We start from the raw sequence: 26882 nt of genomic DNA on the forward strand, positions 1-26882 counted from the left end.
AGGTTAGTACATGCATGTGCAGTGCTCACACAAGCACCTAACATGGAGTCAGTGGTCGGTGCTCACTGATTCTCATTACAGTTCCTTCTTTCCCACACACCCCTGCACCCAGCACGGCTCTGGGCACAAAGTGTCTGCTCAATCTCTCCTTGCTAAATCCTACCCTCCAGAATGAGAGAAAAGGGCCCCTGACTCCCTGCCCAGAAGCCCGTTAGGGTCTGTACCCTGGACTCCTGGGAGGCTTTGCACTTTGGACTTAGCTTGGAGCATTTCCCTTTGGCTTCTTTGCCCCCAGTGAAACGATTCCCTAGTCACTCCCAGACCAGTCCACCTGGATGCCTAGGGTTAGAGTATGTTGACGTGAATAGCTCTTGGGGACTTCCCTGGTGGTCCAGTGGTTGAGACCCTGTGATTCCAATGCAGAAGCATGGGTTCAATCCCTGATCAGGAAACTAAGACCCCACATGTCATGCAGAGCGGACAAAAAGAAAAAAAAAGGTTGGTTGCGCTCCAAGCAGTAGCTGTGGAGGAGGCAGCTGCTTGGCTGGGATAAAGGGAGCCAGAGCCCACCTCACCTGCCAGCCCAAGGTCCACGGGGGCAGGCAGGCAGCCCAGGTCAAGGCCTTGGGCATCTCGGCCCACAGGCTGAATACCTCGACCCTCCAGCATTTTGCTCTCCTCTCCAAGTGGTTGCCTAATTTGCTCTGCCTTCCGGAACAGCACCCCTCCCTCCCCATCTAAAAGTCTCTATTACCTTATCTTATTTCATTCTTTCATAGCACTTATCCCTATGTAAAATTTTATTATTTATTTACTAGGGTTTTTTTTTTTTCAATCTTCCTCCCACTAGAATTTAAGCTCCTGAAGGGCCAGACTTTTGTCTACTATATTCCTTACGACTGCCATCACAGGGCAGATAATATCCCCTATTTAATAGCTGAGCGTATAGAGGTCACCTGGTTAGTGAGTAGCAGAATAAGGATTCAGGGCCAGGTCTGTCTGACAGTCAAAAGCTTACATTCTGAGCCCCTGCCATAAGACAGAGCTTGATTAATCTGGCAAGATGGGAGTGGGGGATGTGCATAGGCCTTGAACCCCATAGTCTGTTTTCAGCAGTAATAGCAGCAATAACAAGTCAGGAAGCATTCATGGGTGTCCTGGGGACTTTCTCTGCCACTGCTGCAGGAGGCAAAGCCAATGGACTTCATTCCTGCCTTATCAGAACTCATGGGATGTTTAGACATAGCCTAGTCTCTTCACTGCAAAGCAGACTGTGCTAAGAGCTATAAAGGGTTACAAAGTGCTTTACAGGTGCTGTCTTTTTTTTTTTAAATAAATTTATTTATTTGTTTTTATTTTTGGCTCTGTTGGGTCTTCGTTGCTGTGTGCAGGCTTTCTCCAGTTGCGGCGAGCAGGGGCTACTCTTCACTGCAGTGCGCAGGTCGCTCACTGTCATGGCTTCTCTTGTTGCAGAGCACAGGTTCTAGGCACACGGGCTTCAGTAGTTGTGGCAGGCGGGCTCAGTAGTTGTGGCTTAGTTGCTCCACGGCATGTGAGATCCTCCCAGGCCAGGGATCGAACCCGTGTCCCCTGCATTGGCAGGTGGATTCCTAACCACTGCACCACCAGGGAAGCCCTACAGGTGCTGCCTTAATCTGCTTAGGCTGCTGTAATAGAATACCATACGCTGGGTGGCTTAAACAACAGGAATTTATTTCTTGCAGTCCTGAAGGCTGGGAAGTCCAAGATAAAGTGGCCGATTCAGTTCTTGTTGAGAGCCTTCTTCCTGGTTTGCAGCCAGCTGCCTTCTTACTGTATCCTCACATGGCAGGGAGAGAGTTCATCTCTCTCGTCTCTTCTTGTAAGGTCACTAACCCCATTCTTGAGGGCTCCACTCTCGTGACCTAATTACCTCCCAAAGGTCCCACCTCCAATTACCACCACATTGGAAATTAGGGCTTCAACATATGAATTTGGGGAGGACACGAACGTTCAGTCCATAGCAGGTGCTGTTATACTCACAAGTCAGAACACTGGGGCCTGGGAGGGTAGGCAGTGCCATTTGGAAAGGAAGGCACTTTGGGCAGAGATGGCAGCAGAGCAAAGGCCAATTTGGGCCTGTTTGAGGAAATGTAAGGGATCCAAATGGCGAGAGCCTAGAATGTGCTGTGAAAGGGCAGTGAGAGTGTGAAAGGTGGTTGAAAGGTAGGTTGGGGTCAAATCACCAAGTGCCTAAAAGAGACAGATGGGGCTTCCTATGGCCCGTATAGCAGATGATAGGAGCATGGACAGAACAACAGCTGACTATGTCGGGCACTTTACATTTTATGAAGCTCTTTCCTACCATTCTTCTGCTCTGTCCTCACAATTGGTGGCATGCAGACAAGGGAGGCAAGTTTAGGATCAGGAGCCTGGGGTCCACTCCACCCAGGTACAAGTTATGTATACATGAACAAGTCACTTCACGTCTCCACGTCTCACTTTACTCATCTCTGACAACAGGTCCCAATTTTCAACACTTGAGAAAGGATTACACAAAACCACACATATGAAGATGCTGTATTTAACTTCTGGTCCTCAGTTCTTTCGTTGTAAAATTGGGACAATCCTGCCTAGTCTAATTCTGGGGACCGCGTCCGTGATTTTGTAAGCGAAGGCCAAATGGCAAAAATCTTATTACGGAGGTCAGTGAATAGTTTGTTCCTTTAGACAGATGAGGCCAGGGAAGTGAGTGTTTCTTGGTTGGTGGCCTGGGTGCCTCAGAGAAGGGGCTTTGGCTACTTTAATAGAGCCTCTTAGTATGGTCACAGTATTTAACTCATTTGGAACAGGGAGGCATACGCACACAAACCACACGTTCTCTCAAACGGGAAAGGCGATGCGGCGCAACCACGCTGACTCATCCGAAGCCGGTCCACTTAAAGGGCCAGATCTTCCCGTGTCCCGCCTCCGCCCTACAAAATCGCCAATCAGCGAACGAGCCGCTCCGTGACGCTATCTTCTTGCGACAAAGCCGGCCGTCTGAGGCGTTTACTGGTGACGGATCCCGGGCGCAGAGGCTATGAGCCCCCGGGAGGTGCTGGGCCAGGCGGCTCGGCTGGCCTCCTCTGGTCTCCTCCTGCAGGTACTCTGCCGGGCCGTTCCCCAGCCGGGACTTACGGGGAGGTGGCCCTGGGGCCCTTGAGAGCCCATCCCGGGGCAGACCCAGCCCTGGCGTGGACCCCGCTACTACTGAGGGCTTCCGCGAGAGGCGGTGGCGGCGGCGGCCGAGAGGGGACACCTGGGCCCGGAGCTGGGAGCCTGCGTCCAGAATCCTGGCTGGGAGACTGCAAACAAACCACTTTCCTTTTGAGCTTTATTTATCCCATATGGCAGTAGGGGAAGGTTAGATCAGGTGGCAGGGGTGCCTCTGGTGCTCTAGAATCTCACATATTTTTAAGGCAAGGGTTTATTTTTTCCATGTCCCACTCCTTACCCTCAAACACTTTTTCAAACTCTGACTCGCACTGAGTTCAGAGAGACAATATGGCATGGCGAAGAACAGGGACCTGGGCTCAGACAGGCCTGGACTGGAATCTTGGTTCTACCATGTCCTTGTTGCATGACCCAGGACAAGTGACTTCACCTGCTAAGCCTCAGCTCCTCCTCAGAAAATGGGGGTAGTAAGAGTACCTAGCTCATAAGGTTGCTGTGAAGCTAGGTTGGGGTTATTCGGATAATTGCACTTAACAGTAGTATGCTCTGGCTCTTAGTATGCACTCTTCCTTAAGGCAGTGTGACCTTGGACAAGTCACTTTCCCTTCTTGGCCCAAATTTTCACGTCAGATATGGTGCATGCCAGTTGATCCAAATGGTATTGTAAAGATTCTTTTAACCCTAGAACCTGGTCATTCTAAGTCATGTGGCTCAGTTTCTTTGTGTCCCGCTCTTGACCCGTTCAACCTTTCCTCACAAAAGTCCTGAATCTACCTTTCCCCTTGTTTTAGAGAGGCAGCATTTCACATAGAGGTTAGGAGAAAGCACCAGGCAGACTAGGGCTCAAGTTTAGGCCTTGCCACTTGCTAGATGCCTGCACTTGGGGAAAATCTCTTGACTTCTACAATCATCAGTTTCCTCATCTTAAATGAGAACAATAATGCAATCTCATAATGTCATTAGGGAGATTAGGTGAAATGCCTAAGTGCCTGGCATAAGTACTTAATAAATGTTAGCTAGTTTTATTATGGTAATATGAATTTTGAAAATGGTCACTGTAGGGGTGAAATGAGCCAATCTATGTAAGGCATGTAGAAGAATTCCTTGCACAAGATATGCACTTAATAAACATTAGCTAGTCATCTAACGCTAAATTAGGTGAACCCTAAGTTACTTAATTGTGTTTTTTTTTCTATTTCACAACATTAATAACTGTTTGAATTTAGTGCTTTAGCCACAGTGTTGATTGTTCAACCTTTGATGATACCTTACTACTGAGATTAGCTTCATTAAAAGAAAACAAGTCATAGCAGAAAACACACTAGACTAGGAGTCGGGTGGCCTTACCCATAAGGTCATGCTGGGTCATTTGCTTGCCATGTGGGCAAATCCCTTTGCTCCGAGTTTACTTGCTTCCCATGCATTCACCAGGTTGCTTTTAGGGGTCAGGTAATTAACAGAAGTGAAAGGGCTTTTTTTTTTTTAAACTGTTAAGTCCTTTACAAAGTTAAATGAAGACTGTGTTGCTAATAAGGGCCACTATACGGAGCAAATACTGGGGAGTGTGAGCAACCTCATAGCTTCATTAGCTCAAACCTTTATTCAAACCAATTAGGAGATATGGATATAGCCTAAGACATTAAGTTTCTTATTGATAACTTTGAAGTTAACATAAATGTGTGCATGTGGGTTTTTTTTAAATAGCTATACTCTTTAGGTTTCTTGGAGTGTTTTAATTTGTTTCTTGTGTGCTTTCTCAAATTACAATGCAGACACTTGAGGTAGCTTTGCAATTACATTGTGTTCTGAAAGAATTTAAGAGCTTATTCTCTGTAACTCTGAGCCAGCCATAGTGTATTAATGCCTTTCATTTGTATGCATTTTTCAAAAATGCTTTCACTTCCACGATGTTTTTTGATCCTTGTCATCAACTCTCTGTGATAGGTAGCCTCACTTGACAGGGATGAAAACTGAGGCTTACAGAATTTAGAAGATGATGGGTTTAGCTAAATGGTGAGTTGAGACTCTCAGCTGAGTACTTTTTCCGTTAAGAGCTGCATGAATTGGCTTCAAATCTCTAAAATTGAATACAGAATTTGGTGTCTACGTACCCGCATGTTTCTAAGGAGAGGCTACCAAGCTTTCATCAGACTTTGAAAAGATCACCTTTGACTCCATAAAGGTTAACACTGTGATACCTTGGCTTTGGAGACCTTGCTGCTCTGTGACACTTCAGGGACAGTGTTAGACTGCAATCTCCCTTTTTGGTCATACCTTCCCCCGGAAATTTTCAGACCACTGTGGTCCATTGGCATAGTTTGATTGAATTTTCCAGATTGCAACTGTTCACGTGTAGCTCTGAGAGTGCTTGACACAGAAGTGATCTGTCATTTGCTCTGGAGTGCCCTTGAGTTACATCTGTGTTGCTGCCAGGATGCAGAGGGGGTGTCACTTAGTGAGGCTTGCACCCCAGCCATCATCCCCATTTGGCAGCCTCACTTAATTGCAACCTGTTTTTCTCTGTCTCATGGGAAGAATTCTTTGTTCAGGTGGTTTTCTTGAATTCACAGGCTTGAAAGTCTCAGGATATATCCTTTTCAAAAGGTGATAGCTGGACTCTGTTTTCCTTTCCCCTCTATTTTATAGTATCTTATTGCAGTTGTTTGAAAGGTATTTCAGTTCCTCTCTGGAAAGTGGCAAATATTCAGTAAATAAACATAGCCTTTTCTGTTTTCTAATTGAGAAACCGAAGTTCAAAGAGATTAAATGTCATTGTCGGATCCTTAGATATAACTAGGCAAAGAAGGAGAAGTTAGATTCCGTGATTCCTGGTAAATCTGCTATATTCTGCAGACTCCCACTTGCTAAGTGTGTGCTCTTTCTAAACAGGCTGGAGGGAGGGCCAGTGTGAAGCACTAACTAGAATTCCCTTTCTGCTCCCTAGAATTCCATTTCTGCTTTCTGCCTGACTGAACTTGAAGAAATTCAGTGAATCTGTCAGGGCCTCCCTCTTCTAATCAGTAAATTAGGGAGACTTCCACATGCCTTCTTGGGCTCTTTGACCATTGCATGAGAGTGCCGAGAGACCCCAAGGAATGAGATTTCAGAAGCAGTTAAAGAGAAACTCTCTGGCGAAGCTGCTGTGTGTCGTTACATTAAGAAGAGCAGCCATCTTGTGTTCTTTTCAGCAAAGTAAACCTTCCCAATATAATTTATTCTTATCTATTTTTTTTCTTTTTCTGTAGGTGTTGTTTCGATTGATCACCTTTGTCTTAAATGCATTTATTCTTCGCTTCCTGTCAAAGGAAATCGTTGGCATAGTGAATGTCAGGTAAGAAGGGGTGTACCCTGGCATTGTCCACAACTCACATCCCTAGTCGGGTTTTCTTCAAATTCTGTACCTGTGTGTCACCCTTGGATTTTAGAAGCATGGACCTTTACCAGAAGCAGAGTGTTTCAGCAGTGGGCTGAAGAGAAGCATTAGGCGATGTTGCTTTTAATGGACCCATGGTGTGTTTTCCATTAGCAGCCTCCAAATACACATTTCTCTGCCCGCTGTTCCGCTGTGCCTTAGAACCCAGGAGAGGAGTGGGAGTAATTCACTGCAAACTCCAACTCAGGTATAATCCTGTGTTCTCGTCCTGCTGACAGCAAAGGAAGCAGGAATTCTGCACATCGTGAGGATGTGCTTTGTAATTGCAGGGCTGGAACAGCCCCTTCCTTCCCTCCTCGGTGAATTTTATAATTGGAAAGTGGCAGTGGGATGAGAGCTGTGTCCTTGTCATTAGTTCCTTGGAAGCTCTTAGAAAGCCAACTTGCTTTGTCTTTTAGATTCTGTTTCTTCTACTCTCCTCCTGTCTGTTTAAGGACACCCACACATATTCTGTCTTCACAAATGACACAAAAGTATATGAAGTGATGTGAGTGCTCAGTATAGCTCAGCTTCCCAGGTGTGTCTTCATGTCCTAGTAAACAAAACATTATGTTCCAGACAGCATTTCACATCTAATATTTACCGAACATACGCTCTTGGCTCTGTTCTCAGAGCTTAGAGAAGGGTCTCAAACTTTGATGGGCAAAGGAATCATCTGGAGAGCTTTGCAATTGGTAGGACTGAGGAGGTGCCCGGGAATCTGCACTTTGACAAGTTTTTCAGGTGATTTTGAAATAGGGACCATACTTTAAGAAATGCTCTTTTTGGAACTTCCCTGGTGGCGCAGTGGTTAAGAATTCGCCTGCCAATGCAGGGGACACGGGTTCTATCCCTGGTCTGGGAAGATCCCACGTGCCACGGAGCAACAAAGCCCATGTGCCACAACTACTGAGCCTGCACTCTAGAGCCTGCAAGCCACAAGTACTGAGCCCACGTACCACAACTGCTGAAGCCCACCCGCCCTGGAGCCTGTGCTCCACAGCAAGAGAAGCCCCTGCAATGAGAAGCCCGCGCACCACAACGAAGAGTAGCCCCAGCTGCCACAATTAGAGAAAGCCTACACGCAGCAACGGAGACCCAACACAGCCAAAAATAAATAAATAAATAAATTTATTAAAAAAAAAAAAGAAACGTTCTTGTAAAAGCAGGAAGGAAGAGGGCCAAGGCCTCTCAGGTACTCAGACTTTAAAGCAGTTTGGGCCTCTCCCAGATTTGCAGATCCCTGCATTGACAGCCCTTGTCTGGCCTGTCCACCTGCTTAACATATAGTTCAGTCTCATTGGGACAGAAGCACTGGGTCACAGAATGGTCCCTGGACAACCTCAGGTACCTTAGCCCTGGGCCATCCTCATTCTAGCTATTGATTCTCTACTCAATAGAGCCTCAGCTTCTTTCATAGGGGTCATTAGGTCACCAGTCTCAGGGTGGCCAAGAGGCCCTCTTGCTGTGTGTGGTCATATCTTGTCCTTTTTTCCTCCTTATGGTCAGAGCCACACCTCTGTATAGGTACAAAGGCTGCAGTCTTTGGGGGCCTCTGTGGCAGTTTCTGTCCTAGGCATAACTCTTATAGGCACACACTCATATGTCCCTTGTTTGGTTCCTAACTCTCCTATTGTATGGATCAGATTAGCTGGGGAGGGGGCTTCTGTAAGAAACCATTGCCCCCCACCAATCACCACCAGTGATTTATGACCAAGACTTTTCCTCCTCCCGATTGCTAGCAAAATCCCAGAAGTTGTCTCTGTGAAAAAACTAGACATCATGTTGATTGCTGCTTTTCCTTTACAGGCTAACACTGCTTTACTCTACCACCATCTTCCTGGCCAGAGAGGCCTTCCGCAGAGCATGTCTGAGTGGCAGCACCCAGCGGGACTGGAGCCAGACCCTCAACCTCCTGTGGCTAACGTGAGTTGTGCTTTGGCCAGAGACGGTTTCATGGAGGCAAGCGTGATAAGTGTGAGAAATTAAACAGCAACACTTGCCTAAAGCTGAATAGTTTCCAGCTTGGGTTTTGCAGTGGGCTTCTGGGCCCTTGGCGTGGGACAGGAAGGGGAGAACATCTGTGTGAAGTAGCATCCCTGGCTGTTTTCTCTCCGGATGGCCAGGAGCCAGGAGGAAGCTCCGGGTAGGGGTTTCTGTGCCACGTTTCTAACCCCACTCCTACCCTCTTTGGAGGCTGTTTCTGCTATTTTGATTCCCACTGGGCCTGTGCCATCTTTTTTATTCCTAACCTTTTTCCTTAGAGTGTTTTCTGCGCTTTTAACAGCCACTTATTATTTTTTGAAAGCCTTTTAAGGGTTTCTTTGTATCTCTCCTCAATTTTGTTATGTTGATTTCAGTTCTGAGCCTTTTAGAATATTCTTGAGGACCAAGTACATCAGCTAAAAATTGTAATGGCTTTTCTGCAGTTTGATCCCTGCCAGGAGGGCTAGTGATTAAAATGCTTTCCCAGTCCTGCCCTTGCATAACTCCTTATTACCTCATGGAGATGACTGTCATAAGGACCGGTAGGTGTTTATTTTATTAGAGGAATGACTGTTAGCGACCCAGTCATATTGAAGTGCTCTCTGGTCACACCTAAAGGGATACTGTGCACTGGACTACCAGTTATTTGAGGTACAAGGACCAGCTGTATACCGTCCTTCAGTTATTCTAGTGCAAACAGCAGGCACTTCTGGGAGTTTTACTTACGAGTCATTGTAACACAGTGGATAGGAGTGCAGGCTTTGGAGTTAGATCAGGATTGGGTCCTACTTCTGCCCTGAATAGCTGTCTGTGACCTTGGCCAAATTACCCAATGCTTGTCAGCCTTAGTTTCCTCATCTTTTAAATGGGGGTAATGACAGAGTATCATTGTGAGGAGTCAGTGAGATAAAGGGGGTGAATCATATGCCTGGCATGTAGTAAGTGCCTGAATAAGTGGTAGCTATTTTTTTTTTTTTGGTAGCTATTTTTATTATGACTATATTTCTTTTCTGTTCAATGTTACTATTTTAATATATTTTTATTTTTATATTTAGCATATTAAGAGACATTTTTTCCGTTTTCTAGAGTCCCTTTGGGTGTGTTTTGGTCCGTGTTCCTGGGGTGGGCCTGGCTACAGTTGCTCGCAGTGCCCGATCCTGACGTCATCCCCCACTATGGAACTGGAGTGGTGTTGTTTGGGTTCTCGGCAGTGGTGGAACTTCTGGGAGAGCCCTTCTGGGTCTTGGCACAAGCACATATGTTTGTCAAGCTTAAGGTCAGTGTGCCTTCTGCTGTGAATGAGAAATGAGAAGAATAGGAGAAAGAGTGGTGTTTAAAAAATGCTTTTATAGGAGAGAATGGTCTTTTCAGATTTGCATCTAAAAAAATATTTGGAAAAAGGTAACATCATCAGTTCAGTTCATTCACTTGAGATTTGTCAGATGAGTTTGGTTGAAGTTTACCTCTGCTACACTATTAATGAAGAACAGGTTTTGTTAATAGCGAAGTTATTAGTGTAAATAAGAATTTAAAAGGACGTTTTTCAGATTTTTCTAGTGATTCTATTTAGTTGTATGCGGATATTAGCTTTTCATCTTTTAAAATATATTATTTGATACATACAAAAGAATATAGTGTGTAACATATATGTAAATCTTAAAGCATGATAATATACTGAAGGTCCATGAACCTACCACCCAACCTAAGAAGTAGAATATTATTAATACTGTGTCCAACCATATGCCCCACCCCTACCACCAGGGTAACCACTATCCCAGATTTTCTGGGATTCCTTTGCATCTTTAGTTTTTAATAATGTTCGTAAAGTATACCCTTTACCATGAGTTTGCAGGTGATTGCTGAGAGCCTGTCAGTAATCCTCAAGAGCATCCTGACAGCTTTTCTCGTGGTGTGTTTGCCTCACTGGGGACTGTATATTTTCTCTTTGGCCCAGGTAAGAGTTATGACTTTTAACTTTTGTATAATCTGTTTCTCCATCTGTTTTTTACTTCCTGTTTCTGTTACTCAGTGATTTACATTTACACTATTCATGCATGTGGAGAAGGCTGGAAGCTCTAGAAAGGTGGTCTTGGCACTGCTTCTCCTCTGGCTGCCATGTCCATCCTGCTGCATACACTGACACCACTGGTGTTTGTGGGGACCTGGTGAGGGCCACATCCGGCCTTGTTGTCAGACATAAAAACTCCTTTAGACATTCTGTGGGCAAGCCCAGCCCATATCCAACTGATCTTTGATTGTCTGACAATCCTATGGAGGAGAGAAAAAGCAGTAAGGGGGTGGAGTGGGAATCAAATTACATGTGTGTTATTTTCCCTGGATTTCAATCAATTGTTTTCAGAATAGCAGGAAACTCTGCCAAGCCTGTTTTAAACTTAGATTGAAATCTCTCATAATTCAGAGGGTGTGAATCTAGTCATAGGAGGTACGTTTTCATTTTTAGCAATTTTGGCTTCAATTCCATCTCATTTTCTAGTTCTAGTTCATATTTCTAGTTCTATTAAAAATGTAACTACAGTACTAATGCTAATTTAAAAACTGAAAAAGATCATATAGTTATCAGACCATCTCATAGTACAAACTACTTTGTAATTTTTCTTAATGTATTGGAAGACAAGTTAAAATTCTTAGTAATGTTTTATGTGAAAATGTTTCCCATGTCCTAGGCAAAAAGTACAAATATTTCTGCGAAACATAGAAGAGCTAGATTTAAAATTATAGATTAAGAATGAGGGGCTTCCCTGGTGGCGCAGTGGTTGAGAGTCCGCCTGCCAATGCAGGGGACACGGGTTCATGCCCCGGTCCGGGAAGATCCCACATGCCGTGGAGCGGCTGGGCCCGTGAGCCATGGCCGCTGAGCCCGCATGTCCGGAGCCTGTGCTCCGCAACGGGAGAGGCCACAACAGTGAGAGGCCCGCGTACCGCAAAAAAAAAAAAAAAAGAATGAGAATTGCTTCCTAAAAGTAGCTTGCTACAATTGCATATTTTAGAGACGTTATCTCTGATTATTTTTGCCATGTTTTATTAGATCTAGAACTACAGTTCTCAACATTCATCATTGTTTGTGATGGACTCTCCCTAATAGGATAGGAGGGCAGTAGAGATGCCCAGTTATTGGTTGACTCTTCTTGGGAAAGTTACTTGCATTATGACTTTCTCATTGTCATGGTTCCCACCCAGGATACGTCATAGATCATAGGTCAGCTAGGCCAATTATGAGTTTATTGACATCCTTATTATAAGATTTCTGAGAGCACTTCTCTGGTATGTTCTCTGTCAGTCTCTGTGGGAGAGGTCTAAGAGCCAACAGCACCTCATATCAGCAGGTGAGCCCCACCTATGTTGCTGGGATTCCCCTTTCTCCAACCTGCCTCCAGGTTCCTCCTTGAACTGGCCCCTCTCCCCATGGCATCATAGCTCAAATAAAAGAGTCACTGTAGAATATATAAAGAAATCTTACAACTCAACAACAAAAAGACAAACCATCCCAAAAGTGGGTCAAGGACTTGAATAGACATTTTTCCAAAGAAGATACACAAATAAATAGCCAATAAGCACATGAAAAGATGCTCAACATCATTAGTCATTAGGCAAATGTAAATCAAAACCGCAATGAGATACCACCTTACAGCAGTTAGGATGGCAAGTATCAAAAAGATAGAAAATAACAAACACTGGTGAAGATATGGAGAAATTGGAACACTCATACATTGCTGGTGGGAATGTAATATGGTGCAGCTGCTGTGGAAAACAATTTGGCAGTTCCTCAAAAAGTTAAATGTAGAAGTGCCATATGATCCAGCAATTCCACTCCTAGGTATATACCCAAAAGAACTGAAGATGGGTGTTCAAACAAAATTTTGTACATGGATGTTCATAGTAATACTATTCACAATAGCCAAAAGGTGGAAACAACCCAAATGTTCATCAGTTGATGAATGGATAAACACAATGTGGTATATCTATACAATAGAATATTATTCAGCATAAAAATGAAATACTGATACGTGCTACAACATGGATGAACCTTGAAAACATGATACTAAGTGAAAGAAGCCAGACACAAAAGGCCGCCTATTATATGTTTCCATTAATATGTAATGTCCAGAATAGGTGAGTCTGTAGAGACAGAAAGCAGATTAGTGGTTGCCAGGGGCTGGGGGAATGGAGAGGGACTGCTTAATGGGTCCAGAATTGCCTTTTGGAGTAATGAAAAATGTTCTGGAATTAGATAATGGTGGTTATTGTACAACATTGTGAATGTAGTAAAAGCCACTGCCATTATATGCTTTAAAATGGTTAAAATGGTCAATTTATGTGAATATTTCCTCTATTAGAAAAAGGGGAAGGGATCATGTAGTTAGGATACTCTGTAAAGAGGTTGTTGCTCTTCCCCAGGCTCTGGTCAGCAGGAAGATGGAGAGAGGCAGGGAAGGGGGCTAGAAAAGCGTGCTTGTTACAGAGGATGTTGGCATCAGGTGGTGTGGCTACCCACAGCACTGCTTGTGTCTTAAAGGGTTTGAGGCGTGAAAGAAGGAGAGTAGATGGCGAGTCTGTCCTCAGGCATGGATGGGCATGGAGAGCAGAGGAGCCTACACCTGCTAAACCCAGACTCCTCTTAGTGCGTTTACTAAAGGAGCAGGCTTGGTGTTTCCAGATTGAAAGTGGGGCCTGGAGGTCCCAGTACTTCTTAAGCTAGTGTGCACTGTTCTCAGGGGCAGAGGGGATAAGGGAGCTTACGAAAAGGGGCTCTTTCGTTTTTTTTTTTTTCCCTGCGATGCCACGCAGCTTGTGGCATCTTATTGTAGTTCCCTGACCAGGGGTCGAACCTGGGTGCCCGGCATTGGAAGTGCAGAGTCCTGACCACTGGACTGCTAGGGAATTCCTGAAAAGGGTCTCTTTGGATACTCCTCCCCAACCTGCAGACAAAACCCCAGGCTGCTGCTCATGGCCAGAAGACATCTTTTTGTCCTAGATGGGAAGAGGAAGGGGTGGAGCCTCTTAGCACCCTGTCCCTCCCCATCCTGTAGTAGCTCTTGCCCTACCCATGCACTAGGCAGAAAGGAGAGCCAGCAGCTCAATTCTGCTTTTTAATCATAGTGTCACAGGTTTCTGGGGTTCATGGAAAACCCCCAGCCCTAGATGATGGACAAGTCCCTGGATACTAGCACAGCCGGAACACATGGATTCTCAAGGTGTACTGTCTAGCTGGGAGAGCCATCCCTTTGTCCAAATACGAATCTTCGGAGAACGTATCTGACATTGCTGTGGTGGTTGTCCTAGTGGATGTCTGTCATGGAACTTATGTTCTGCCTGCCTGGAAGAACTTCTGTTCTCCCAGTCAGGTGAAGTGTGACACTTTCCCTAGAGATGCTGCAGTGGAGCTGGGTCATACTCAGTAGTGCTGTTTTCCAGAGGGTGAGACATTGCTCCATAGAAAGTACAGTTAATTAAGACAGTTCTATTTCTTGACTGGCCTTTGAGGTCAGATCTATAGTTGTATCTTAATTATGCTTACATTAAAACAGTGTAATTTAAACCCATTATTTTCTTTTTTCAGCTTTTCTATACTGCAGTTCTGGTGCTCTGCTATGTTATTTATTTCACAAAGTTACTGGGCTCCCCAGAATCAGCCAAGCAACAAGTTCTTCCTGTCTCCAGAATGACAGATCTGTTACCCACTATTACGAGAAGTAGAGTAAGTAATGTATTTTGTCTGTTATCATTTTAATCACAGATGCTAGTTATCCTTGAGGGAAAGAAATGACAACTTTATTGCTTATTGTTAATATAATAAAGATAATTTGATAACTCATGTCTATGGAGTGCTTGTTATGTGCTCAGCCAGGGTTTCTAAATCTTGTCACTATTGACAGTTTGGGCCAGATAATTTTTGTTGTGGGAGCTGTCCTTTGCATTGTAGGATGTTTAGCAGCGTTCTTGATCTTTACCCACTAGATACCAGGAGGTACCACCCCCAAGTTGTAACAACCAAAAATATCTCCAGACACTGTGGAGTGTCCCCTGGGGGACAGAATTGCCCCCAGTTGAAAATCACTCTGCCAGCCCCTGTGCTGGATGATTTACATACCTTATTTAATGCTTATAACAACTCTTTGGGGATGACATTATTACTTCTATTTTAGCGTTGAGGAACTGAGGCTTAGCAACTAAATTACCTGCCCAAGGTGAGGGTCAGAGTGAGGACAGGAGCTGGAGTGGCGTGAATCCCAGCAGAGCACAGGGCTCTCACCACTGTGCTCACTCTCTCTGTTCTGCTGCGTCTCTTGGTTTTTCCCGGGACTGACCTCCAGCACAGATAGTCTGGAGGGTGCTGACAAAGCAGGGAGGGGCCCTGCAGAGTTCCTTCGCCTAGTGTCAGGCTGCTCTCTCAGGTGATCCGCTTCCCCACGTAGACCACTGAGGATTCCAGAGGCTGATGTGTGAGAGCAACTTTCAGTCCATTTGACTTTTATCTCCTGACTCTGGTGGGGTCAGTGCTAGTGTCTCTAGCCCAGGAGCCGTGCATGTGATGTCTTACCACGTCGCCTCTGCACAGATGCTCTGTGACCTGCTCCATCTGGGCTGATGCACTTTCCCTTTTTCTCGTACTTATTTGCTTGCTGGATGTGGTGCACTTAGTTGAGGGAAGGCTTCAGCTGGACTTCTCCTTATAGCTCTTTTGTGATTACTTGAAAATGTAATAAAGTATTTGGGACTTAAGTCTCAGAACTTAAGGAATCTTGTTATGCAGCTTTTCAAGAAAAATGAGAAATTATGTAGCAAAGCCAGATATGTTCTTATTTGTTATATGAGAGTTCTCCATTCTGATCAACTAGATCTTACCTTTAACCTAAATCAACATGACAATTTTTGGATACCATGGTGCCTTATCTGCAGGCTTAACAGATCAGGACTCCAGATCACTTCTCTTGCCTGGAGCTTCTGCTCCCTGCCCACAGAGCGGGTCTGAGAGTGCAGAAAATCCCCCTCCCTGAGCGCTCCCCAGGGCCCACCTGTACCAAGCCTGGCCAGCTTTTCATACTGGACCAGCGCCTGCACCCAGCAGTATTTTGGAAAGGAGCGTTTTTACTGTTAATACAGGCAAAGATAGAGAGGGTAAGGAAAAGAGTCTGACAAGTGTGTACTTAACCCTGTGACGGGCTCAGAACTCCAACCTTCAGTTTCCTTATCTGTCAAATGGGCATAATAAGAATACCTCCCTCCTAAGGTGGTTGTGAGAGCCAGATGAGATGGGGCATATAAGGTGCTTAACACTGTGGCCTGGCATGAGTGCACATCCATAAGTGACAGCGCATACCATCATCAGCATCCCACTGCTGCTCTGAGAGCAGGAGTAGCTCCACTCGAGCATCCTAGCCAGGCAGACGCTGATGACATTGCTGAGAGCTCAGCGGTTTCATCTGGCAATCTGTCCCGAAAGTACCCATGCTCATGTTGTCAGGACAGAAGTCTTGACCTTAAGAAGGTTGGGTGTACCTGTCACACATGATGGTGGCAGCGTTCCTGCTGACAGAACACAGCCCCTGCTGGGTGTTCTCTGGGATACAGACACGTAGGAAGGTGACTTCTTAGCCTCAGGGAGCTTCCTGTGCATTTGGGAGGCAGTAGATACAGATCTGAAGCCTGCAGGACTCTCTCCAGACCTCAGGGTCCTCACTTTTAAGGTGAGATTGTTGGTCTACACAACCTCTGAGGCCCCTCTTAAAGACTTACAGAATTCTGTGAAAGTATTTGAACTTTGACAAAGAGCCGTTATAACTGCCATTGACTGCACACTTACTCTGTGCCCGGCCTTAGGCTAAGTACTGTACTTGGACTTCTGTCCTTAATCCTCTTAGTAATCCTATGAGGTAAATACTATTGTCTCCCATTTTACAGGTGAGAAAACTGAGGTTCAGAGACATTAGGTGATGAACCCCAAATCACACAGCTGGCTTTGGACCCACTTCTCTCTAACTTCTGTCTATGGAAAAACTTTAGTCTGTGTGTTTAAATCTCTATGCTATGAAGTCTTCCAAAAGAAATTGGCTTATTGCCCAAAGTAATTATTTATTTACTTAAAGATTGGGAGATTCCAGGTAGAACAATTCATTATTCAAGTTTACTTTTTTAAAGAGAAAAGAAACGAGACAAATCTGAATGCAGTGGATGACTACACCAGCAACATGCCTAACTTGACTCTCCAGAACAGCTTTCTGCCCTGGGGGCTCCCTTCTACGAAACTGGTCAAAAAATTGCATTCACAATCAACTTGACCAAATTGGGAGATTTCTTGCCTCCTCTTATAGAATTCCATCTTCTTTTTTTTTTAATTAATTAATTTTTGGCTGCATTGGGTCTTTGTTGTTGTGTGTGGGCTTTCTCTAGTTGCGGTTAGCGGGGGCTACTCTTCATTGTGGTGCGGTGGCTTCTCTTGTTGCGGAGCACGGGCTCTAGGCGCACTTGCTTCAGTAGTCGTGGCTCACAGGCTCTAGAGCACAGGCTCAGTAGTTGTGGCACGTGGGCTTAGTTAATCTGCGACATGTGGGATCTTCCCGGACAAGGGCTCAAAACCGCGTCCCCTGCATTGGCAGGTGGATTCTTAACCACTGTGCTACCAGGGAAATCCAGAATTCTATCTTCTTTAATGTTACTTATTTAGTCTTAAAATAATGACATCTCAAATAACGGCTGCCTTTTACATCTTTTCTATTCTTTGACACTTCTGAGGGATTTAATATGAGAGATCAGCTAGCATGCAAGTAAAGCTGAGGAATTTAACATAGCAAGCATGTACTAAGCAGTATCCTGTCTTAAGCACTGTACCAGGTGCCCTGAGTGAGGTCCCTGTGCTCATAACTTGCACTGTGGTGGGGAGATAACATGTGTACTCTGCTAACTACACTGTGTGTCTAGCGTTAACAAGATAGAAGCACAGAGAAAGAACTGATGAATTCCATCTGCAAGCATCAAGGAAGGCTTCATGGAGGAAGCTGCTTTTGAGCCAGGCCTTGACGCCTGAGCGGGCAGAGGTGAATGTGCACCTGTGGTAGAAATGAGCATTCGTGGCTGTAGGAAGGAAGAACATTTGCTCAGGGCCTGTTATGTGCCCATCACCGTGTTGGAATTGGGATTGCAGAGATGACTGGGTCCTTAGGTTGGTTGGACAGCTGGGGAGGGGAGAGGTGAGGAAGCAAAAGGGGGAAGGAGGTGACGGCGTGCTGGTCTAGAGCCAGGTAGTAATGGCCTCAGTGCTGCCAAGTGCAATTCAAGGGCAGTGGAGCCTAATGAAAGGTTTTTGAACAGTACCATGGTCTAATTGCTTGTGTTGAGAAACTTACCATCTGTTACAAATTTATCATGTCTAGTTTTCTCTCATTCAATGCTCATACCAGCTCCAGGAGATAGGACTTCTTATCCCTCTTTGTAGGTGAGAAAACTGAGGCTTAGCAAAGTTAAGTATTTTGCCCATGGCCTTCGTAGTCCGTAAGTCAGGAGCTGTAGGGAATTCCCTGGAGGTCCAGTGGTTAGGACTCTGCGCTTCCACTGCAGGGGGCACGGGTTTGATCCCTGGTTGGGGAACTAAGATCCCACATGCTGCCGTGGCCCAGCCAAAAAGAAAAAAGAAAAAAAAGGGTAAGGAATGGCACTTCCCCAGTCTCACCCCTGGGTCCAGTGGGTGAGACTCCATGCTCCCAATGCAGGGGACCTGGGTTCAATCCCTGGTTGGGGAACTAGATCTCACATGCATGCCGCAACTCAGAAGCAGCCCTCATGCCACAACGAAGATCCCTTGTGCTGCAGCTAAGACCCAGCGCAGCCAAAATAAACAACAACAACAAAAAGTGAGGAGCTGTAGTTTGAGCCCCAGTCTCTGAGCTTGAATCCAAAGCCTGAACCCTACCATGAGGAGAGAAAAGGTTGGAAGAGGCAGTGGCAATCATCTATCACTTTTCAAGTGATGAGGACAGTGGAGGGTGGGTGGAAGTGGGAGCATGGACGAAACCAGGGCAGTCGATAGCCCTGGAGCGAGAGGGAGAGGAAAGAGTGCTGTGTGGGGTGTGGAGGTGATGGAGGGCAGGGAACAGGACCGTGGCCCTGGTGACTCTTGTCAGTGTGGTTAAAGATGCAGCTGGTTGGACCATTCTGAGTCAGAAGAGTTTGGGAAGTGGAAGAGTGACTCAGGTTAAAGCACAATGAGCCCCTGAGTTCTGATTCCAGACCTTCTCCAGAGGTACTGCACATCACCTTTCCCCACCTGTACCTCAGTTTCTCCATCAGTACCGGGAGGCAGTGGAATGGCTTGTTGGTCACGGGATTCTGGAGAAATTCACAGCCTGTAGACCAGCTCAGCAATACCAACCTAGCTCTTGGGGAAGAGGCCTCTTTTGACCTTCCGAAGTGGCAAATCCATTCAGAACAGAATGGTAAAAGCCCGAAGAGTGCTTCTTTTTTCCACCACTTAGCAGGTGCCTCTGAGAAGAAACCCAATCTCTGATCAGACTTCCTGCCTCTGTGTCCTTAATGAGCATTTTGGAGTTAGTAAGCAGTGTGGCTGTTCCTTCCAAACCATGGGTCCATTTAAATTGAAGGCATTAGGAGAAAGGAATGCTCAAGTATAAGCTTGAAGATCAGATGCACTGTCATGATTTCACTCTCCTAAAGAACTTTTTATTTTTATTTTTTAAAGAGCTCAGCCACCTTTCCAAATCAATTCACAGCCTAACAGCAAGTAGGCTTCACAAAAGCCTTGTGGGCCCACTGTAACTGTTCATTTCCTTTGAAAAGAGCACAGTTACTGCTTTGCAGATCACACCCCTCGCTCCCTCCAGAGGACCACCTGGCATGGAGGGGGCAGAGTGTGAGAGAGAGAAGGTGCTGTACCCAGGCTCCCCTGAAGCCAACTATGGGCGGGATCAGTGTACGAGGATGACATGGTCCACAGTGTCCCCTAGTGGTGTAGGGCGGTCTGGCGCTCTTTGTTCTGGGGAAAGGAAATGCCTAGTTTCTTTCTCACTGAGGAAAATTTCCTCCTGGACTAGAGCTACCCCTGGCATTTGGCTCCAGGTCCAATGATGCACTGAAGTCAGTGTGGTTTGGCAGGATTCAGAACTGTCCTCCAAATATGGAAGAAAGGTTCTGAAACCAAAGGGTGAGGAGATTTGAGGACTGGAAATGACTCTTGCTTTCAAAGGGTACTCTAGACTGGCCCTGTCCTAAATGGTAATGTGGACAGGGCAGTGTGGCTACAGAGCGTTTGGAATTGAGATGAGCTGTAAGTGCACTCAATACACACTGGATTTCAAAGAATTAATATAAAAAATATGAAATGCTTCTAGTATTTTCATGTTGCAATGATAATATTTGGGGTCAAATCAAATATATTAAAATGAATTTTACCTGTTTCTTTTCACTATTCACTGTAGGCTGCTAGAAAATTAAAAATCATATATATGGCATGCATTATATTTCTACACAGATGGGCTTTGTGCCAAGAGCAGGGGCCCATGTGACTGGGACAGGTTCTACACCTGCCTTTGGGCCAGCTTCCATAGCTAAAATCGACCTTTTAGAGAGGTGGGGTGGGCTTGGCCTTGAGATTCACCCCTTTCCTCCTAAATAGCCCCCTGAAATCCCACCTTTCAAAAGTCATCAACTGAGTTAATAAGAACTTTCCAAAATGCAGGTACCCTGAGAATAAGGACCTAACACCTAAACTGAATATTCTGGAGTCCCAGGATGCCTTCATGTTTGAGGAGAGGCCCCTAGAAGGAACTGGAAGTAGAAAAAAAGAAGTCATGTCCAGCTAGCTTGCCCCTCTCCTGCATTTTGTGGTCAGCTGTCTGGATTTGAGGCTACCTGTCTCTTACAGGTTGACCTCTGCCCTTCCTAAGCATTTGCTTCCTTCTTACCCTCCTTGTCCCTAGGAAATGGGCAGTTTGTTGCTCCCCCTGAGAGTTTGAGAAGAGCCATATCAGAAGTTTGTTTTTTGTTTTTGTTTTCCTTTTCTCTGTCGTTCCAATTCTATGTGGTTTAACTGACCTGGAAGGCCTTACTTTCTTTTGAAATATACAAGCCAAGCTCATATGCTTTCTGTAAAGAGACCCTGGCTGGCTAAATAAAGCACTAAGACGTACATTGAGCAGAACTTGTCCTGCAGCTTGGCATGCTTCAGACGTCTTTTAAGGGAAGAACTGACTGTGAGCTGTGTGTGTTCCATGTGGTCAGCTTACTCTCTGGGCAGCAGCAAGGGGACAGCACATTTCTTTAGGGGTCTCAGTGAATGAATCTTGGGCAGGGCCCACAGGGAGGCTCTTCCACCCAGAGACTTTGTCTTCACATTTAGGAATGTAAGTTCTTTGCCAGGATTCGTTGGATGTTTTCTGTGTGCTTAGCAGTAAATGAAAAATTAGTGGGGACTATCCAAATTGGTATTTAGAGACCAAACTGAGTTTCAGTAGTATTACTGTATTCTTAGACTTGGAATACCTGGAGTTTTTGTTTTATTTTGTTTTTTCTTCTAGGCTTTTGTAAATTGGGAAGAGGCTAAATTGACTTGGAGTTTCTTCAAACAGTCTTTCTTGAAACAGATTTTGACAGAAGGTAAGTAAAAGGTCTCTCTGAGCAGTCAGGAAACCGAAGTATCAGCCAGGGGATTCCATAGAACTGATGATTGCCTAGATGCAGACCACCTGCTGCCTAGAGCCCCCAGGGCAGAGGACCCTCAGAAATGGGAGTTTTTTAAACAAGGAGAGGGAAACTAACATTTATTTAATTTGATACTTCAGTTGTCTAATTTAAATCTCCCCACAGCCTTGTAAGAAAGATATTGGCCCCATTTATTATGGATGAGGAAACTGAGGGTCAGTGAGGTTACATAACTTCTGCAAGAATGAGGAGCAATTTAATTTGAATCCAAGTCTAACTCCAGAACCCATGTTAACAGCGTTTAAACAAATGTATTATAAAAATATTATATCAATTACAGAAAGTTTGGAAAATACAGAAAACTATCTGTAATCTCATTTTCCTAACTTTTTATACACTTCTTTTTCTGCACTTTTTAAGACCATGTTTTTCTCATTTTATTTTCTTTAACAATAAAATTCACCTGTGGGATAGTTTGGTCAGCCTTCCAACTTCTCGGGACTTTCCAGTTTAACAGTGACAGAGCTCTGAAGCAGAGGGCAAACCAGGAGCTGAAAGTATATGTAATTTTTCTATATATACGTATGGTTTATTTATACCCAGCTTTAGTTCAAAGAATGAGATTGGAGGCGGCTATAAGCTGCTGAAAGTAGTAGTTTCTCTCTATAAATTTCGTGTGTCTGTACATCTATATATCTATTACTGAACGTGTTTCTAAATATTTTCAAAAATTATCTTTTAATTATGAAAATAATATAACCCCATTACAAGAATTTTGGAAAATAGAAAAGTTTCCTATAATTCTAGCATTCTAATACAAACATCATTATTATTATCTTGTTGTTTTTCCTTTTCCACCTTCTTTATTTTATTCATTATGCTTCCAAAGGGAAGTAACCCCCCTAAGCCTCACTTTCCACATCTGTGAGTTAAAGGATAGGACCAGGAGGTGCCTGAGGGCTCCCTGAACTTTGCGAATGGATGTTTCTAGCCTGAGCCCATAATGCTGCCATTACAGAAGTGAAACTGTTCATAGGGCTTCTGGAGGAAGTAAAGGTCAGAAGCCTTCGGAGAGCTGAGTGAAGGTGCCTTAACGCTAAGTTTCTTGAGAGCAGTGAGTGTGCTGTTCACCACTGTCTCCGTGGCACCCTGCCGGGCCTGAAACATAATAGGTATTCAGCAAGTATTTTTTGATAAAGAAAGGTACTGTAGTGAAATTGTATATTGTGATAGTTCCCATTATTGTTAGAACAGGCAAAACAATGGAGGGAGTTTTGGGAAGGGGTGTTGCTTAAATGCACTTTTTTTTCCTCCTGAAGTTTAAAGGACAGTTTGAATGAGTTGAGGAATGGTCCTGAGTTGGTTGCAAGCAGTGGCCCTAAGTTGGTTGTGTGGACTGCAGTGGCTAGATGTGTTTGCAGTGGCAGGTGTCAGCTACACACTCAAGCCTCCCAAGCTGGGCCTGTTCCATGGTTGGGCCGTCCTGACCTGGCTGGCAGAGGGCCCTTAGGGACTTTCCAGGGCCTCCCTCTCTGTGGCTGTGAAGTAAGGAAGGGACTTAACAAGGACACCCAGATTCTTCTTCTCTAAAAACTACAGCTCTAAAAAATTTGAAATCATTTATTGTTATAGCAAAAATGTGTGTGTGTATGTATGAGTATATATAGTATATGTGTATGTGTGTGTGTGTATGTGTGAGTGTATAGTATATGTGTATGTGTGTGTGTGTATACAGTATATGTATGTGTGAGTATATATAGTATATTTGTATGTGTGTGTGTATGTGTGAGTGTATATAGTATATGTGTGTGTGTGTGTGTGAGTGTGTGTATGTGTATATAGTATACGTGTATGTGTGTATGTGTGAGTGTATATAGTATATGTGTATGTGTGTGTGTGTGAGTGTATATAGTATATGTGTATGTGTGTGTATGTGAGTGTATATAGTATATGTGTATGTGTATGTGTGAGTGTATATAGTATGTGTGTGTGTGTATGTATGTGTGAGTGTATATAGTATATGTGTATGTGAGTGAGTGTATATAGTATATATGTGTGTGTGTATGTGTGTGTATATAGTATATGTGTGTGTATAGTATATGTGTATGTGTGTGTATATAAATGCTGTTACTTTCTGCCCCCACATTTCCTAAACACTGTGTGTCAGGTGCTGAGAATACACAGATGAATGAGGAACAGGCCGTGGCCTCAAGGAGCTCATTCTCTCCCCAGAGACTCTCCCCAGGCATTTGTGTCGTTAACTCTGATACAGGGCTGTGAGGGGCTGTACTTGGAAATGGCAGCTCATTCGCCAGACATCTCTTGAGTGCTGTTTCATTTCCTGGAGCTCTGCTAGGCAGCCAGGCACACGGAGATGACTGAGACATGGTTCCTGCCCTCAGGGAGCTCACAGAACGTGGGAGGGAGAGGCCTTTTGTGCCAGAACCCAGGGAAGCCCCTGAAGAAAAGCCATTGCAGGTGGTGAGAATACCAACAGCTGAGGCTGGGAACACCAGCCCAGCCTGACTCAGGGCAGCTGGAGGGGCTAAATCCTCCGTGTAGGGTGTAGCAGAGGATGATGGTGTGATGGTGGGAGGTGGGGGTGAGGTTGGTGAAGGGAGGCCAAAAAGATAGCTCGGGGTAAGTTTATAAAAGGCCTCAAGGGCTTCCCTGGTGGCGCAGTGGTTAAGAATCCGCCTGCTAATGCAGGGGACACAGATTCAAGCCCTGGTCCGGGAAGATCCCACATACCACGGAGCAACTAAGCCCGTGCACCACAACTACTGAGGCTGCGCTCTAGAACCCACGAGCCACAACTGCTGAGCCTGTGAGCCACAACTACTGAAGCCCGCGCGCCTAGAGCCCATGCTCCGCAATAAGAGAAGCCATTGCAATGAGAAGCCCGTGCACTGCAACAGAGTAGCCCCTGCTCGCCGCAACTAGGGAAAGCCCACGCGCAGAAACGAAGACTGAACGCAGCCAAAAATAAATAAATTTCTAAAAAATAATAATAATTAAATAATAAAAGACCTCAAATGCAGAATCAAGGCGCTTGGACTTTTTGCAAACACTACAGAGCCATTTAAAATTGTGAAGACAGGGATTGACTTAAGATCTGTATTTGCAAAAGCTGGAACTGTTAGTGGTGAGGATGGATCAGAACAGAGCAGAGATACAGATGGGAACTAGTGCAGTGCCTGAGGACCTGTGCCTGGGAAGACTTGCAGAGATCCCTGCCACAAATGCAGTGGCTGGAAGATTGTAGGCAGGGAAGGGCTGAAGAGAGACTTGAGATCACATTGCTTCTCATCTCTTAATATTGCTTTCCTCTTTGAGCAAGTTGCTAGGAGGTGAGAGTTGGCCCTTCAGAGCTATGGACACTCTTCAGTGCTCCACCTCCATAGTGGTCAGTGCTTTCCACTCACAGATAATAACATTCATGGAAGTTGAGGGTGGGGAATAGGGCTCTGGGCTGGTGTCTTCACCTTGAAAGCATTAGACTGTCTTGAATTGTGAACTTGGGCTCCAGGGAACTGCCAGCCTCCACAGAGCTTTATCCACCCAAAGAGGAAACTTTTGATGAGTCTGTGCACTTAATCATGGACCTTTCATTTCACAGAATTTACACGCAGATTATCTGACCTCCCTGAAAACTTGAGATAATCATTTTCATCATTAACATTTTAGTAACTCCTCATACTTTTTGAAAAACTTATCAGACTGGTTTTATTGATTTTTTTTTTGTTTTTAATTTAACTGGTTTGGGAATTTGTTGTCAGTAAAGCCCCCTGCACTTTCCAAATTGTTATTATTTTGAGATTATTTGAAATCAACATTAGGACAAGGAACATGTCTTTAACTGATTACTTAATTTTTCTCCTTTGAGAGTATTTACCAACTGGAAGAGATGATAGACGATAAAAGAAAAGGAAAGAAGAAAATACTGTACATTTGAAATGCTAATTATTTTGCTTTTCCATTTACAGGCGAGCGATATGTGATGACATTTTTGAACGTGTTAAATTTTGGGGATCAGGGTAAGATGAAATTCTGTATTGTTTTAATTAAAGATGAACTATTAGTAGATACTTTCTCATATTTTTCTCTGCAGTTTGATACAGTTAATGAAAAAATGAACCTGCAGACTATTTTTTACAAAAAGATTATAAGAAATGAATCCTGAAGATTAAAAATTGTAGGTCTTTATAAATATATATTTGACTATCCCCTCTCATTGACATGGGTGGCAAGTTCTCTTTTGAGATTCTCTGCCCTTACCCTGCTTTCTGCAGAGCTCTGGTGCTCATTTTGGGGGCCAGAATGTGCTAAGGGAAAAGGGAGCTCATTGCAGTCACAAAGATTTGCTCCATGTTTGTGTGGCTATATAGGTCTTAATATTTTTTTCACATTTATTTTTGAATATAATCCCAAAGTAGTGCAAATAAAAATAGAAAAAAAAATCAACTTGGCATTAATGACTTTTATAAAAAAATGCTGGTGATGGAAATGTTCTGTATCTTGACTGTATCCATGTCAGTTGTGATATTGTGCTATAGTTTTGCAAGAATTTACTGTTTGGGGAACTGGGTAAAGGGTACATGGATCTCTCTTTTATTTCTTACAACTCCAAGTGAATCTATAATTATCTCAAAAAGTTTAATTTAAAAAATTAAATTAGAAAAAATTTTAATGGTGCTATAAAAATTCAAATAGAAAAACCAATACGATTGTTATTTCTTCCTTTTTGTTTTGTAGGCGTGTATGATATAGTGAATAATCTTGGCTCCCTTGTGGCCAGATTAATTTTCCAGCCAATAGAAGAGAGTTTTTATATATTCTTTGCTAAGGTGCTGGAGAGAGAAAAGGATGCTACACTTCAGAAGCAGGTAGTCTTGGTTCTTATGTCACCATCTCCCAAGTGATTTCTCTGTCTATGTGCAGGATAAACAGACAGAAACGTGGAGCTATCTGTTCCCCTCTGTTAGCTCTGAAATTTTCTTCTAGTTTTCATTCTTCTATCACATTCTGAATGATGGCAGGACGCTGAGCTCACTTCTTCTTTCACAGCTTCTCCTTTTTCCCCTGACCAGCCCTTCTTTTTCACCCTTTGTCCTTCTTTGTGACCTTATTCTTGTCCCAGCCCTCTCAGAACTCTCTGCGGCTGTCCCCAGCGCAGCGCAGACCTCCTTCCATGGTCTAGTCTTAGGTGTAAGAATGAGGTTGCCCCCCCATCCTCAGATTCTCAGGAACAAAAGATGAACTGAAGGATGCAGAGACGGGGTCAAGGCTAACTGAGGGTGCGGGGAGGAAAGCATGCGGACATTTGGTCTCGCTCACCACACCAGTTGTTTAGCTTCTTAAGGACTGTGACATGCCCAGAGCTCCATTCTGACTCTGAGAATTGATATACTCCAGCCAGTAAAAACAGAAGAGATTTTAATCCAGGAGTATTTGGTTGTAGAAACTTCCCTTTTCCTAGAACCATTGAAAATGTCTGTCTTAGAATTAGAAGCAAGCTAAGTTGGCCTCTTACATCTCTTAGAAGACATTTTGCAAAATACAGTTTATGCACAGTATTTCAAAACGAGCTAATCTGGTTCTCAGACTGATTTAGGAATGT

General features: G+C 44.3%; 1 protein-coding gene across 9 annotated transcripts in view; it reads left to right on the forward strand.

Moving 5' to 3' along the window:
- Window positions 1–3010: 3010 nt before the first annotated feature.
- The window catches only part of RFT1 (RFT1 homolog), a 57048-nt gene continuing 33176 nt past the window's right edge, over window positions 3011–26882 (forward strand). For all 9 annotated transcript variants that reach the window (XR_009565764.1, XR_004041859.3, XR_004041861.3 and 6 more), the window contains exons 1-9: window positions 3011–3124; window positions 6441–6526; window positions 8417–8533; window positions 9680–9869; window positions 10446–10547; window positions 14172–14309; window positions 21139–21217; window positions 25249–25299; window positions 26018–26148. Coding sequence is in view for 1 of the 9 variants with exons in the window: in XM_030867425.2 (XP_030723285.2) it covers window positions 3062–3124; window positions 6441–6526; window positions 8417–8533; window positions 9680–9869; window positions 10446–10547; window positions 14172–14309; window positions 21139–21217; window positions 25249–25299; window positions 26018–26148 (957 nt within the window). In the remaining 8 variants the exon portion in view is untranslated. The remainder of the gene's footprint in view (window positions 3125–6440; window positions 6527–8416; window positions 8534–9679; window positions 9870–10445; window positions 10548–14171; window positions 14310–21138; window positions 21218–25248; window positions 25300–26017; window positions 26149–26882) is intronic.

Source organism: Globicephala melas, chromosome 11, assembly GCF_963455315.2.
Source record: "Globicephala melas chromosome 11, mGloMel1.2, whole genome shotgun sequence".
Lineage (NCBI taxonomy): Eukaryota > Metazoa > Chordata > Mammalia > Artiodactyla > Delphinidae > Globicephala > Globicephala melas.